Consider the following 16,298-nt stretch of genomic DNA (forward strand, 5'->3'; position numbering starts at 1 on the left):
GGGAATATGGCCTAGTGGCAAGAGTGCTTGCCTCATATACATGAAGCCCTGGGTTCGATCCCCAGTATCACATATACAGAAAACGACCAGAAGTGGCGCAGTGGCTCAAGTGGCAGAGTGCTAGCCTTGAGCAAAAAGAAGCCAGGGACAGTGCTCAGGCCCTGCGTCTAAGGCCCAGGACTGGCAAAAAAAAAAAAAAAAAAAAAAGACTCAACAGCTTAAAACAATGCAGTAAGTGAGCAAGTCCTGAGAATTGCTTTCTGAAGTCTAGATTTGGAATTTTATTTACTTTTAAAGATAATTTGCAAACCCTCTGAATTACTAATCTCACAAATAAGCCTTTTTTAGACAGTTCTACATTAAAAAGAATTTTTACTCGAATTTTTCTCTAAAAATAAATGATATTTTTCTTTTTCTTAAGAAAAGTGACATGAATATTGCAAACAAATTTAAATGGAACTCCTTTTTTATTTAAATGAAATCTGGAATGGTTACAAAGAAAGAAGAGATTCTGAGTGATCAAAAAATACATATACTTAATTTTATTTTGCTCTTATCATATTTAGAGATTGGACTTTTTTTGATAAAGTGTTAGAAAACCACTACACTAAGCATATTTTCTCTTCTTCTGTGATTCAAAGTGCACTGAGGAATCCAACACCCCTGGTTCCCAAACTAGTAAATACAGATATAAAGCAGGTAAAGAGATACATACTAAATATCGGAAAGTATTAGCAAAAATCTGTCATTTCTTAAACCTAGTAATTTATCACAAGCTTATTACTTCTGTGAGTCTTGAAATTCCTATTAGCTCAAACTCTATGGCTCTTGTTATACTAAAAAAAAAAACTTATGCTGAACAAAGTGTAAAAAGTAGAATAGACACTATAAAATTTTCCTGACTTCTTTTCATTGTGAATTAAAGAATATGCTAAACAAAAGAAAAATCCAGTTATGAATTGTTATTCTATTAAAAAAAGTATGTGACAGTTCACAAATACTGATTTAAAACACCAAGGTATTATTGTATACTTTAGCATCAAAAATTTCTGAAAAAAAAAATGACATGTGAGGTCTGGGAATGTGGCTTATCGGTAGAGCGCCTGCCTGGCATGCAGGAAGCCCTGGGCTCCATTCCTCAGCACCACATACACAGAACAAGCTGGAAGTGGTACTGTGGCTCAGGTTGTAGAGTGCTATACTTGAACAAAAAGCTAGGGACAGTGCTCAGGCCCTGAGTTCAAGCCCCAGGACTGGCAAAAAAAAAAAAAAAAAAAAAAAGACATGTGGAAAGTATAGCGTAAATCTGAATGGTACATAATGATAAACAGAAATCAGTGACCATATACTGCCTAAGTTCATGGGGGAAGAATGTACAATACATTCCATATATACAGCTGAAAGGATTTTTAGAAGTCAAATACTAGAGAGCAAGTGGGCAAAACAAAATCATATCTAGAATATTCCAGAATCTTAAGGTGAGAAAAATAAATAGGAGGAGGGAAACCCCAAAGAAATTCAGGGATATTATTAATCTGAGATCTCAATATAGTTTTCCTCAATTATCTGCAGAAAAAAATCAAGGAATTAGAAAACTCTCATTGTATATGGCTCCTGCAATATCTTCTAGAACATTATCAAATTATTCAAATGCTGAACTACAGTGTCTCTCAACATGGTCTAACTTACCGCCAATGCAGATGAATAAAAGCTGAAGATATTCTGTCGAAATTCTTTTAGGGCTTTTTTAAACACAACATCCACTAGTGTATCCTTTTTGCTGTCCTCATTATCTAAGTCATTCATCTGAGGATCATAAAAACAAATGGATACAATCAACTAATTTGAAAGAGGCAAATGCAACAGTAGAAAGCTGTTGAGTCTTTAAGAGTATTAAAAGTACAAGCCAGCTAACACATCACTCCTCAATAACTTATACAGTCTAACAATGCATGATTATACAGTTCTGCTGCTAAAAAAACAACTACAAACATGCACAGACACGCTTATGAACTGTATTGTGACAATTATAAGAAAACGAAGTCAATAGTAAGGCCTAAATGTTAAATCTTCTCTATATAACCTTACGAATGAACATCCTATCACCTCAAACCACCTAGGTGGAGCACACGTCACCATCACCTCTAGAAAGTGTATCTCATTATAGGCAAGCGTTCTATATCCAAAGATGTGTAGAAGTGTAACTCAGCAGCCAAAGTGTACCTTTTTCAGAAGAAATTCATCCATGCTTTTTAAATCACTGGCACTTGTGATAATTTGGACGGAGTCATTTTGCCAGTGCACAGAATCCACAGCCACACCACTGATCTTCACACCCCTCTTGCGCTTCGCCTTTGGTGAGGGCTCTTTGTTCTCTTTGAATTCCTTCCGGCAACTACCAGGCAGTTCTGGACTCAGAGGAGGTGTTGGATGATGCTGAGCTAATTCTACAATTCAAGACAGAGTATCCAAAAGGATGTAGTTAGTAAAAAAGATCAATCATATCCATATGCTTAAATTCCTTTAGAAAATAGATGTAATTATCAGAACAACAAAGAAACATTTAAGTCTGCACAACTGTTCAAGAAAATGAACTAATGAATAACTAGTTTTTAATGACTACCAACATGCTGAGGGGATGGAAGTGCAACATAAAACCACACTAACATACTAAATACCATTGATCGTGGGCTGGGAAGGTGGCTTAGGTAGAGTGCTTGCTTAGCATGCATGAAGCCCTGGGTTCAATTCCAAAGTACCACATAAACAGAAAAGGCCAGAAGTGGTGCTGTGGTTCAAGTGGTACAGTGCTAGCCTTGAACTGAAGAGCCCAGGGACAGTGCCCAGGCCCTAAGTTCAAGCCCCATAAGTGACGAAAAAAATACTATTCATCTAGTTGTTGCTGTGCTGTATGCTTTAATAAATTATCAGCCAATATAAACCCAACAAGCAGTGGAGTTTAAAAATTACTGTTTTTTTTCTTTACAGTAGACAACATGACTGTCAGCAGTTATATCTAGCAACAGCTGGAAACCTGTTAGGGAGTTAGGTGGCATCTGGCTTACTTTTGCTAGAGTATCTTTAGTATGTAGGGTTTTCTTATTCCTAGTATTCCTAATATTCCTAGTAACTTGTCTGAATTTCTCACTGAATTCCTGGCACAGACTGGCTCTGTACATAGCACTGAAAAGCACAATTTTTCTCTGTAACTATTTCCACTGGGAGAGATTCCATGCAGCCCACTCATCCAGAAGCAGACCAGGCTTAGAAGCAGGGAGAAAATGGTGGCTCTCGTTTCCCATGTTTCTCATTCACTCTCTTACCCTCTGACAGCTCTGATAATCAAATATAGATCCCTAGACACTCAGTGTCACTTCAGGCAGGAATTAAACTCAATCTCAAACACAACACCAGAAGAACATAAAGATAGAAGTATGTTCAAATTGATAGCAACTGATTTATTTTCAGTATATAAATTATCAAGTGTCTCATTTACTTCACTTGGCAAAATTAGTATCATATAATAAAACAATGCTTTAAAAATTGTCTATAAAGGGGGGCTGGGAATATGGCCTAGTGGCAAGAGTGCTTGCCTTATATACATGAAGCCCTGGGTTTGATTCCTCAGCACCACATGTATAGAAAATGGCCAGAAGTGGCGCTGTGGCTCAAGTGGTAGAGTGCTAGCCTTGAGCAAAAAGAAGCCAGGGACAGTGCTCAGGCCCTGAATCCAAGGCCCAGGACTGGCAAAAAAGAAAGAAAATTGTCTATAAAGTCATTCTAACATTAAAAACAAGGGATATCTTGGGCTGGGAATGTGGCTTAGTGGTAGAGTGCTTACCTAGCATGCATTAGGCAGTGGGTTCAATTCCTTAGTACCACATAAACAAAAAGGGGGGAGGGGACTAAGAAATTTTACCCAAATATAAGAAGCCTATAATCCTAACCTTTAAGTGCAGTAAAGTGTACTTATACATATGTCAACTGATGAGTCAGGCTTTCTGCTTTTCTTGGGAATTTGCAGTGAATGATGTAATTGAAGGAAATGAAAAACTTAGAACAATTACTGCTGATCAGACAAGGTATTAAGAAAATGAACACCAAAGTAATTCAAAGTTCTCTAAGTTAATCTTTAGCATCTACTTAATTTATTGCCAGTTTTATCCACAGAAGGTAGTCTGCTGACAAGAATAATACCACAGACACAAAAAAGAGTCAGGTTCTACCTCTACCTTTCCTCAGAGCTGACAGCTGTCTCTGCTACAAGCCCATCTTCTCCTATGTAGTTTGATCATCATTTCTCATATACCCTGACTTTCTCCTACATGAGGTTTTGCCTGTACATTACAGGTTGGTTTGTTCTCTCTTCCCTAAAAGCAAAGCAATCCTAGGGCTTCACTATTTTGGTCCCTACCACATACCACATACACACTGCACCTCTGATGTACATCTATGTTGAAGGTGACAAACTACATAGGAACTAAATACTGCGGCACACATGGGAAAAGGGATGGGGTAATCTTCTAACTCTGGGATTACTGCAATTATTGGAGAGTTACTGCTCAATGTTGGGTAGTTTCAGATGTGTTTTTAGTTCATGCTCCCGCAAGCAAAAATATTAGCTATCTTATAAAGTACAGGTCAACTAGTAGGTACATCTAACATCTACCAGTGTGTTAAGAATTGACTCTGGAGATGTCTAAATCCAATTATTTACTCTTCTAATTATTATTATGTGTATCAATAAATGAATTTTTGTGCCCTGGTGTTCTTATGTATAAATTAGAATTAGTAATGATACTGATCCAAGGAAAGCTGGTCAGGATAAAATGAGTTAATCCATACAGATATGCTTAGCACACAGTACTGAATGTAGAAAGCACTAAGTATGAGTTGATGTTCTGAATTACTGCTAATAATAGGTATGATTTAAATCAATGATGTCTTAAGATTCATAATCATTCTTGAAGGGGTTGGTGCTCTATAGTGTTATGCCACAGAGCATAAAGCTACAATGTAGCATTACTTATTAACTAAGGAAGATTTTAGCAGTCCTGGTCTCATCTCATTAAAAAGTCCAACAGGGTTATGCTTATGAAAGCTAAAGGAATGGCCAACTTTCAAAACAGTAAGCAGAAATTACAAAGACGAGTTCCAGCCTTAGTCTGTTTTTACCATCTGGAAACTGATGAGCTGGATTCACATCTGAGCTGGCAAAGAGTGCTGCAACCTCTGAGTGGGTGGCAGGTTTTACTCGAGTAGTCTTCTTCTCGCCTTGTTTTCCTTTGGCCCAGAATCTCATCTTAGCTCTCTGAGGTCTTAAAAAAAAAAGATACAATCAGTGCATCCCAGCAATACTTACGTATTACCTTGAGCTTTGTACACTGTTCATGCACAGTAATCTATTTAACCATCACATTTAAATTTAATAATAGCAGCTTTCGGTTCTACATTTAAACCTTCACCAGGAAGGTAGTTCCTTTTTTTTTTTTTTGGGGGGGGGGTCAGGAATGTGTATTGATCCCCTGACTCTTGCATGCTAGGCTGAGCCAGCTCCTCAACAGGAACACAGAAGGGAAAAAAATAAACCAGAGAAGTTAAATGATTTGCTAAAACAAAACAGGTACAAAGCGGTGGAACTAGAGGATTCCAACTCAAGCTGATTCCTGGACTAGTGTCTCTTCATTCTTATCTTCCATGCAACTTGGATTTAACACACAACAAAGAAAACACTGTTAAGGAAGTGACTGTTAACTATTACCCACTCTAAGAATCATTACTTGCTATCATTAATTTCCAGTCTTTATGGATAAGGATGTCAATTTTTACATCCTATAGTCATTTAAAATCTTTCTATTTTTTTTTTTTTGGCAGAACCAAGTTCAAGCCCCAGTACCAGCACAAAACCATAAAACAAGAAGATTTCCCAAAAGTCTTTCTCTGTAAGTACTATATTTATACAGTACATCAAGAGATACTATTTTTAAAAAATAACAACTCCCACAAGACCCCTTAAAAGCAGAATTATTTTCTGAAAGCCTTTCTCTTGCCACTAGGCCTGTTTTTGTTTTTTTGCCAGTCCTGGGCCTTGGACTCAGGGCCTGAGCACTGTCCCTGGCTTCCTTTTGCTCAAGGCTAGCACTCTGCCACTTGAGCCACAGCGCCACTTCTGGCTATTTTCTGTATATGTGGTGCTGGGGAATTGAACCCAGGGCCTCATGTATACGAGGCAAGCTCTCTTGCCACTAGGCCATATCCCCGGCCCCCTGAAAGCCTTTCTCTAAAATACTGGGTCAGAATAGAACCCAAGACAAAGCTCAAACATATTTTACTCTCTCTCATCTGGTATAAAGGCTCTTCTTTCACAACAAAAGACCCCAAGTCATATGACTTAGAGATGCCTCCAAAATCATACTGACATATTCAGAGGGTAATACAGCTTGCTGTATATACCTGAGCTATTTATTATGTGCCTATATTATGTTTGTGTGTATAACTGGTAACTATTTATTGATAAATCAGCAAATGAACTTAATTTCAAAGTTCAGTATTTAACTTCAGCCCATTTTTAAACAAAGCTGTATTACACCCATTAATTCTATGCATATTTCATACCTTATATCTGAATCGGAAGCCTTTTGTCTCACTGCCAATTTTGTGATCTCTCCTTGAGACAAAGTTTTATGAAGCTTTGCTTGTTCATCAACTGAAGAATATCGCTGTGATGTCTGTAATAATTGCAACAGATTTTAAAACCAAATAACTACATGATAGCACTAAAAAGCTGAATTTCAGATGTGAGAATTATAGCTGTTAAAATATAAAAAATAAGCCAGGCGCTCATGCCTGTAATCCTAGTTACTCAGGCAGCTGAAATCTGAGATTTTCATTTCAAAGATAGTGCAGGCAGAACAAAAATCCAAGAGACTCAATTAACCAGCAAAAAAGCCAGAAGTGGAGGTTTGGCTCAAGTGGTAAATCACCAACCTTGAGAGAAAAAGCAAAACAAGAGCACAAGGCTCTGAGTTTGAGCTCCAGTACTGGTACCAAAAACTTAAATAAAAAATTTTAATACATTCATATTATATTTAGAGAATCACTGAAATAATAGAAACTAAAGAAAACTCTGCTATCTCTTTAATGTAGTGAGAAGAATAGGTAATTTGGGTTAATGAGGATGCTGAACAGGATCACACCAGTTCATATTCTCTGACGATGTAACGAACCACATGTGGAAAGGGAAGAAAATGGTCACACAAAAGATCCAGGACAGAATGATCCTGGAACACCCAAGGGTTGTCTCTCATATTTCTTCTGATTTATGCCAAAAGGTACTAATTAATTCTTTTTATAAATTAAATGTTATACTGTAGATTTTTATTATACCAGTTAAGGTTACTAGTATGGATTCTTACTTTATCCAGTCAAGGTTTTAAAAAGCTAAAATACACAAAAGGTAAGAAAAACCAAAGGACTAAAGAATAAAGGTCACTTACCATTACTAATGTTCTAAACTATATACAATTTATAAAACTTAGTAACTAGAACCTCAATTTTTTGTAGTTTTTCAAAATTATTGTGTTTGTGTATGTGTGTGTGTGTGTGTGTGTGTGTGTGTATGCATGCATGCACGCTGGTAGAGACCACCAGCAGGATCAGACAGAAGAAAAGATTAGTGCAATGATGTATCTTTGAGCTAGCAGAAGCATGTTTCCTTCCCATACTAGGATCTCTTATTTCTTCTTCTAATCAGCTCAGAAGTGCTCCCAGGGGTCATGTGGCTAGGTCTAGAACATTCAGATGATGTCCCTTAGTTCCTTATAAATCAGCTGGTTTGAAACTCTTAATTACATCTAGAAATCCCCCTTCCAAGAGAACCTTGGTCAAGACAGTACAGTAGAGCCAAGGATCTATGGAGCCATCACATAATTCCATGCAAACAGACGAAGAGAGGCAAACATTCACAAAGTGTGCAAGTAACAAAACTTTACATGGAGACTTGTACTGATTTAAAACAATTGCCAAAAGAGAAGATGCACCATAAGTGTAGAAGCCTGAAAAGAACCAACTTCAGATATCAAGGCTACATAGAGAACTCAGGGAATTCAGTATCTCTGAGCACTTACTAATTCATCTTCTAGGGTAACAGTTCATCTGACTAAGTGAAACAATTTCAGCAAAAATATTTTATGTAACAACCCCATTTGCAACAACTAAAAAAAGAATAAAATATTTAGGAACTAACTTAACCAACGATGTAAAGAGAGAAATCAAAAAAGGACACCAGGAATGGAAAGACCTTCCATGCTCATGGATAGGTAGACTCAATATTGTGGAAATGGCCATACTGCCAAAGATGATATACAAATTCAATGCAGTTCCCATCAAAATCCCAATGACATTCTTTACTGAAATCGAGAAAACAATCCAAAAATTCATATGGAACAACAAAAGACCTAGAATAGCCAAAGCAACTCTAGGCAAAAGAAGCAATGCAGGAGGTATCACAACACCAGATTTCAAGCTCTATTACAGAGCCATAACAACAAAAATAGCTTGGTACTGACACAAAAACAGGCCCGAAGATCAATGGACTAGATTAGAAGACACAGAAATAATACCACATACTTATAGTCAGCTGATATCTGACAAAGGAGCCAAAGACATACAATGGAAAAAACATAGACTTTTCAACTACTGGTGCTGGGAACATTGGGCAGCCACATGTAGAAAACTCAAAGTAGATCCCAGTCTGTCACCATGCACTAACATCAACTCAAAATGGGTTAAAGACCTCAACATCTGACCTGAAACTCTGAAACTAGTACAGGACAGAGTAGGAGAGACATAAAAACGTATAGGCACAGGCAGGAACTTCCTGAACAAAGTTCCAAGGACACAACACATTGGAGACTCGACAAACGGAGCTACATTAAAATAAAATGTTCCTGTACAGCTAAAGAGATAGCTATTAAACTGGAAAGACAACCAACTAAATGAGAAAAGATATTTACCAGCAATGCATCAGACAAAGGCCTAATATCCATTATATACAGGGAACTGAAGAGACAAATTCCTACCAAAACTAATAAACCAATCATTAAATGGGCAAGGGAACTAAAGAGAGACTTCTCAGAAGAAGAAATAAAAATGGCAAAGAGGGGCTGGGAATGTGGCCTAGTGGTAGTGTGCTTGCCTAGCATACATGAAGCCCTGGGTTTGATTCCTCATCATCACATATACAGAAAAAGCCGGAAGTGGTGCTGTGGCTCAAATGATAGAGTGCTAGCCTTGAGCAAAAAGAAGCCAGGGACAGTGCTCAGGCCCTGAGTCCCAAGCCCCCAAACTAGTAAAACAAAACAAAACAAACCCACACACAGTTTTCCAGACTTCCATGCAAATAAATTAGAAAGGTTAGATGAAACAGATAATTTCCTATGAAAAAATGGTTTAACAAAATGGACTCCATTAGATAAAATGCTTACAAAGAACAATTTTCCTAGGAGAAATGGAAGAATTATGCCACAACAGAGCACCATTCCAACGATTTGAGAGGGAAATTCTAACAAATGTTCAAAGAACTGACAGTCACAGTCCTATAAACAATCACTGAATTTTTTTTGGGGGGGGGAATGAATACATAAATCCAATGTGTATATTCAACATGGTAACAGCTGCTATGTTAGGGCTCCTAAGAGCATTATTCAATACCCAATATAACATCCAGTAGTTGCCAGTGTGCAAAACTGTGAGTCCAAGTCACTGTGAGTCCAGGCTTCCACATCATCCTGGTATCCTTCTCTAGCTCCCCCTGAAAGTGGGGGTTTTCCCTTACTGTGGCAAGATAACAAGCTAAACTTAGGCAAAAGGTTTCTCTGGCATCTAGTGGAGTGGACAGTGAGAAATCAGAAAACTCAACACAGATAATGATTGGAGAGTATGTATCTCAGAGAATATCAAATATAAAATGCCAATTAAGGACAGCAATATGGCAGATGTAATGAGAAACTGTTTTACAATGCTGGAGAGTCTTCACAGAGTACGGCTTTAGGTCTATCTAGGTAATGGTAGAAGAAACTATACAGATAAAAGTTATAATTCTTATCCTAATCTTCCAGATAATAGCTACATCTAGAAGACTGAGAAAATAAAAAGTTATATGGAAGTCGTTTAAAAAAATATTGCTTAACATAGCATATATGTCGTCGTTCTTGGTAAATATCAACATAGTGGTAATAACTGAGAACACATACAGTATTTTAATAGCAGAGCTGGAAGAAGGAAGCTAACAATGATGTTCTGCAGGAAGGAAACTGCTACTCTTACTTTCCCTCCCTCACAGCAGGTAACAGATGATTATTAATTATCCAACTCAAGATGTAATGTTCATCTTAAATATCATTATACACTATTTCTTGACTATAAAGGTTAGAAAATCATTTTTGCTAAGATTTAATGACTCCCTTCTTAGCAAGTATCAGCAACAGTATCATTCTGCCCAGAAAAAAAATTAAATTCTTAAAATCTGTTTTAAAAAATTCAAATCTATTTTAAAAATCTCAATTTTGAGAATGCAGCAGATTCCCCTTTAAAACAGCAACATGATGACCTCAAAATATCGGGTAATATTAGAACATAGCATATTTTTAAGATAAACACATTTAAAAATTGTTCCTTCCCTCCTCCCCCAGTATCTATTTGCATATTCTAGAAAGCAAGGCTTCTTCATGCAGGTGTCTACTAGAAACCAGCACCACCACCTGTTCCTAGTAATAGCTGGTGATGAAAGAGAAAGGCAGTGAGGAAGCTGAGGGGTGACTAACACTGTGCGGGGAGCTGCTCTATAACTACTGGCATGCAGTGAGGGTCAAGCAGGTGACAGAGGCTAGAACACCGAAAGGAGCCCAACGCTCCAAGCAGAAAGCCCAACGTCCAGCTCATCTCAACAAGATTTCCTAATGTCAAGGATTCTACCACCAAAGGACTAAGGGTTGTTACAAAAGAAACTCTCAGGAACAAAACAGCAGTTATAAATGCTAAGTTTCTCCATGAACAATAAGTCTACGTACATAAAACAAAGCTGTATTTTCAATAAAATTCATTTATTCCCTTAAGTTTCATGTTTAACTAGTAATCATATAAACAAATATATTTTATTATCTGTAACTCAAATAAGGGCACCTTCAAAATTAAGTTATTTGAGCCTATAAGTAACAGGTTATGATTAACAGGTAACACTATACTTTGGCTTAGGTTAATGACTTGTTTTAAGGAAAATGTCATGTATATTTCTATTTTCATTTTCCCCCTCATGGAACATAAATATTATCATTTAAAAACTGGTTTAACCTTCCACAGAAGATAAATACAATGAGAAGATTTTGGAAACTAGAAATTTTAACTTAACTGGGACTTCAATATAATTCAGAGAGTTTAAAACAGCCCCAAAGGGGCTGGGGATATGGCCTAGTGGCAAGAGAGTTTGCCTCACATACATGAAGCCCTGGGTTCGATTCCCAAGCACCACATATACAGAAAACAGCCAGAAGTGGTGCTGTGGCTCAAGTGGCAGAGTGCTAGCCTTGATCAAAAGGAAGCCAGGGACAGTGCTCAGGCCCTGAGTCCAAGGCCCAGGACTTGCCAAAAAAAAATTAATAATAAAATAAAATAAAACAGCCCCAAACTAAACTATCTAACAACTCAAAGATTATCATAACCTTTTTCCATAATCAATAAGATACTAAAGTGACTGGAGAGGCCAACTTAAGGATTCCCGGGAAAATAAAGCATGCCCTCAGCGATGGTGAGTTCATGAGACACATTTGATTCCAATACTGCATATTTTTAGAACCATTCTAAAATGAGATTCTTTACCCTAATATATCTACTTGTGACTCATACTTATCAAACCACATGTGTATCTAATTTCAGTTGAGATGATGATAAAGTTATGTTCTTAGCCAAAAATAACACAGCTTTATTCAACTAAAATAAACAATGCCAATTTATAATTTGTGACTAACACAAATTCACATTATATATAGCCTTCTCTTTGGCTGGTTGGTATAAGCAAACAAATTGTGCTCAGTGTATGTGTAGCTGCCTAGGTGGAGTTTGCCTCCTGAGGCTGGGGTTACATGTGTGCTCTACCACACTTGGCTAAAGTTTTTTAAATTCATGTTTATTTTCTGTCACTAAAAAAAATGGAGAGAGGATGTATCAAGCTTAAAGGTTTTTAAAAAAAAGTTTTAAGTAACATTTCAACTAAAATTCTACTGATTTAATAGCTATCTTATTCCATATACTAGGGATCAGTAAATCAAATCAAATACAGTTTGCTGTTTGTATTTTTTATTAGAACACAGTCATGCCCATTTATTCATTGTGAATGGCTGCATTTAAACTATGTTGGTCAAACTAGCTACACCACCAAATGTATGATCTACAAAATCTAACATAGGGCTCCTTAATAAATGAACTCCTATCTACTTAGAACGTTTTTGTATTTTCATTTTGATACTGGGGAATCAAACCTGGGATGTTGTAACTGCTAGATAAGCACTTTGACACAAAGTTACACCCCAGACCCAAATATGAAGTTTCAACTTGGGGTCTCATGTTTACTAGACTGAGCCATACCGCCAGCCCTTCCTTTGTCCTTTTAAGATATAATTTCCGTAATTTCTACATCAGCTAATTTAAATAGCCTTAATTTTGCCTAATTTGATATACACTGATAAAATGCTCTTGACTTGAGTCCTACCAAGACTTAGCTTTAGTTGCTGTGTTCACTGAGGTTTCCTATGTACAAACCATTACAGGGGGCAAAGCTGTGAAGGTTAGCTTTAGATTAGCAGAGAGTATTCCCGTCAGATTTACTTGCGGTTTATTTCCCTTATTGCCGTAAAATTACCATTTCGGAGTCACTGTGAGAGGCCTGACCCAGGCTGGATGCAGGCCCTAGCTCAGAGTGAGAAGCTTGGTCAAGGGAGAGAAGGGGCTCAATAATGTCATCGAAATCATCTTCCTCTGTATCCCCCTCCCCATCGGCAAAAGTACCTCTAGTCAAGAAATCGGAGCGCGTCCGCGCCATTCGAGCTTTCTTTTTATGGGCCGGTCTGGCAACCTGCTTGACCAAATGATAAAACAAATAACACAACAATGTTTGGGTTTTTTGTTGTATTTTTTTTGGGAGATGATGCCAATGAAAGAGGGCTTGTGAATTTCTTAAAATGTTCCCTCCACCCCACCATACCCTTTCTGCTGGTGCAAGTAACACTAATGACCTAAAGGAACCTATGTACATCACTGTGGACCAAGGAAGCTGCATCTACACTGTTCTTCTCCTTGCTCTAAGAAGTCACACCAAGGTCACTTAAACAAACTGCCTCCTTTTCCTTAGCAACTTCTTTTTGGTAAACAGAATCTGGATTTTTTAGGCAGCATTTTTTGCCTGAAATACGCCTTCCTAATTTTAACAGGTTTAGCTCATTCTTTCTCTAAAAACACTTAGGAATAAATAGGTTGATGAAGTTCTCTACCTGTAAGAATAACTTCTAAAATAATGTACATCTACTTCATGTGGAGGATACATAAACAAAATTCAGTACTTACCTCTCGTTGGCCAGGCCCTAGGAACTTATGTTTCCAAGCTGGTTCATCTTGTTTACTAACTTGAGGATTTCCACTGTGTAACGATTCCTTGTCCACACTTTAAATAGAACAACAGTATTACATTTCAATTCCTAGCAGATCTCATGGAAGTAGTCCTAAAGTATAATGTGAATTATACTCTAAAAAGCAAAGTCAACGAATTCTAGCAAATTCTTTAAATAATTCCAGATCCTAGGCAAGTCCCAAAAGAGTAAGTCAGATTTCTTTTGCTTAGTCCATCAATACTATTATTAAGAATCCACAAGTATGAATACTTAGAAGCCCTAGCTGATAATCACTAGGTAAATTCTACTGTAGTGCTACATGTGCAAGAATAGTAGCAGCATGATTAGTTCAAGAGTGAATTAGTCAATGACAAGAAAAACAAATACTGTACCAAATTTTCCAACTCTTAGAAATGAATCCTTTTCATTTAATCATTATAAAACACATGATAAGTGATGAGGACCTCACTGCTCTTAGATAGCTCAAGAACTTCCTCTTTCTGAAATCTTCTTCTGTAACTTCCAACAATTGTTTAAACTTTATACAGAAAAGAAAACACTAGCAGGATAAAAAAAATTATTAGGCTAAACCAGATAGATGTTATAGTATTAATTTGGGAAAATACAATTTTTGAGTGATTATATTTTGTAGAGAAATATATGCCAGGAACTGTCGGGAACTGATGTAAATCTGAACACTATCCAATTACCTATGTTAATTCAATAATGGGAAGCTTAAAGCTCATCAACAACATAGTGTTAAGCTCCCTTCAGTGAGACTATAAACTTCTCAGAGATCTTCTATTATGATGTAGCATAGTATTGCTTATAAGTACACACTAACTTAAAATACTAGTTGGTAGGCTAATTGATCTTCCATTTAAGGCCTTTTACTTAACTTTTACAAATGAAATCTAGAGTCATAAGGGGCTACCTTGTCCTTTGCCATGTGCAATAATAAGCACCTAAATAGATGGCAATCATCCCCAGGTAAAAGCCTCTCCAAGATATTCTTTTTAACAGTGATGGTCGAGCCTAATAATCATAGTTTGTATTAAAGGATTCCCTTCTGGCCATTAAAATTTCCTTTGCCACAGATGACCTGCTGGTCTTTCTACAAAAACAAAGACAACTAGTAGGATATATGCCAACCAAGCTTTTAAATGCCACATTTTCTTCAGATTTCTCCAGAATTGCTTTTCTTTTTCTTTTTTGCAAGTCCTGGGGCTTGAACTTGGGGCCTGGGCACTATTCCCTGGCTTCTTTTTTGTTGTTGTTGAAGGCTAGCACTCTACCACTTAAGCCACAGAGCCACTTCCGGCTTCTACTGTTTATGTGGTACTAAGGAATCAAACCCAGGGATTCATGCATGCTAGGCAAGCACTCTACCACTAAGCCACACTCCCAGCCCCCAGAATTAATTTTTTGTTCTCCCTCATTAAACAGCTACGACTAACTACTATATGCTTTTACTATTATGGTATAGAAAGAATGTAGCTTTTACTATTATGGCAGAGAAACAAGACAACTTTTACTATTCACCTCTGTGGGCCTTAGTGACTGCATTTGTACTATGTGGAAAAGACTAGGTAATTTCAGAAGCACAATTTTAGATATACTGCTAAAGTCTATAGTATTTACAGAACAGTTCACTTAAAATAGAAATTTTACCTGTAGGCTGTCATATATACAATCTAGTATGTATTCCTTTGGAAGATATTTATTAGTAAGATAAAGCAATGATATATCAAAGAGAAAACCATATATCTTAGAAAAATAATAAAAGGAGTAATTAACAAGGATGATGAACTCTGGAATGTACAACTTAACATTCTAAAAAAAACAACCAGACAAATGGATCCAATAACTATACACATGGCACAAACACACATCTAATATCATTAAGCTTATTCAGAATGGCAGGAAATTTTGTGTGTGTGCGCGCGCACGCACGCACGCACATACCACTTCCAGCTTTTATGTTTATGTCGTGCTGAGGAATCGAACCCAGGGTTTCATATATGCCAGGCAAGCACTCTACCACTAAGCCACATTCCCAGTCCATCATTCTTTTTTGTTGATGTTGTGGATAGTGGGGCTTGAACTCAAGGCCTAGATGCTGTCCCTGAACTCTTTTTGCTTGAGGCAAGGCTCTACCACTTCAGCCTCAGCTCCACTTCTGTTTTTCTGGTGGTTAACTGGAGATAAAAAAAGAGTCTCACAGACTTTGCTGCCCAGGCTGGCTTTGAACCACAATCCTTAGATCTCAGCCTGAGTAGCTAGGATTACAGACATGAGCCACTAGCACTTGGCTCTGTATGCTATTTTAAATCCTAAAAGGTTTATTAAATGCTCAGACTATGACAGAGGTATTTTCATTGTGAAATTTAATTTTTACCTCTTATGATAGAGCCTTCTTTAATTGCATTTCAATTTAATTCCTCCATAAGAACTGAAAGGATCTACTCCATACAAGACTTACTACAAATATTGTTTTTAGGTTCTTCTTAAACTATGTTTTCCTCTGGACCAGAGGTGAAACTCAATGGCTAAACATTTGCTTAGCATGTGCAAATCAAGTCCTGGGTTTGATCTCCAGCACCAAAAAAAGGAAAAACACAAAAGCAAACCCCAAAACTT

General features: G+C 37.2%; 1 protein-coding gene across 9 annotated transcripts in view; it reads right to left on the minus strand.

Annotated features, from left to right (window-relative positions):
* Myo9a (myosin IXA) overlaps positions 1–16,298 on the minus strand; it is a 143,175-nt gene that overhangs the window by 27,843 nt on the left and 99,034 nt on the right. For 7 of the 9 annotated variants that reach the window (XM_048329422.1, XM_048329425.1, XM_048329424.1 and 4 more), the window contains 6 exons: positions 13,615–13,711; positions 12,914–13,129; positions 6,616–6,728; positions 5,176–5,318; positions 2,224–2,447; positions 1,690–1,806 (listed from right to left, as the gene is read on the minus strand). In XM_048329422.1, the coding sequence (XP_048185379.1) occupies positions 1,690–1,806; positions 2,224–2,447; positions 5,176–5,318; positions 6,616–6,728; positions 12,914–13,129; positions 13,615–13,711 (910 nt within the window). The remainder of the gene's footprint in view (positions 1–1,689; positions 1,807–2,223; positions 2,448–5,175; positions 5,319–6,615; positions 6,729–12,913; positions 13,130–13,614; positions 13,712–16,298) is intronic. The other 2 variants (XM_048329423.1, XM_048329428.1) reach the window with 2 other exon arrangements.

The sequence above is a fragment of the Perognathus longimembris genome, chromosome 20, assembly GCF_023159225.1.
Source record: "Perognathus longimembris pacificus isolate PPM17 chromosome 20, ASM2315922v1, whole genome shotgun sequence".
Lineage (NCBI taxonomy): Eukaryota > Metazoa > Chordata > Mammalia > Rodentia > Heteromyidae > Perognathus > Perognathus longimembris.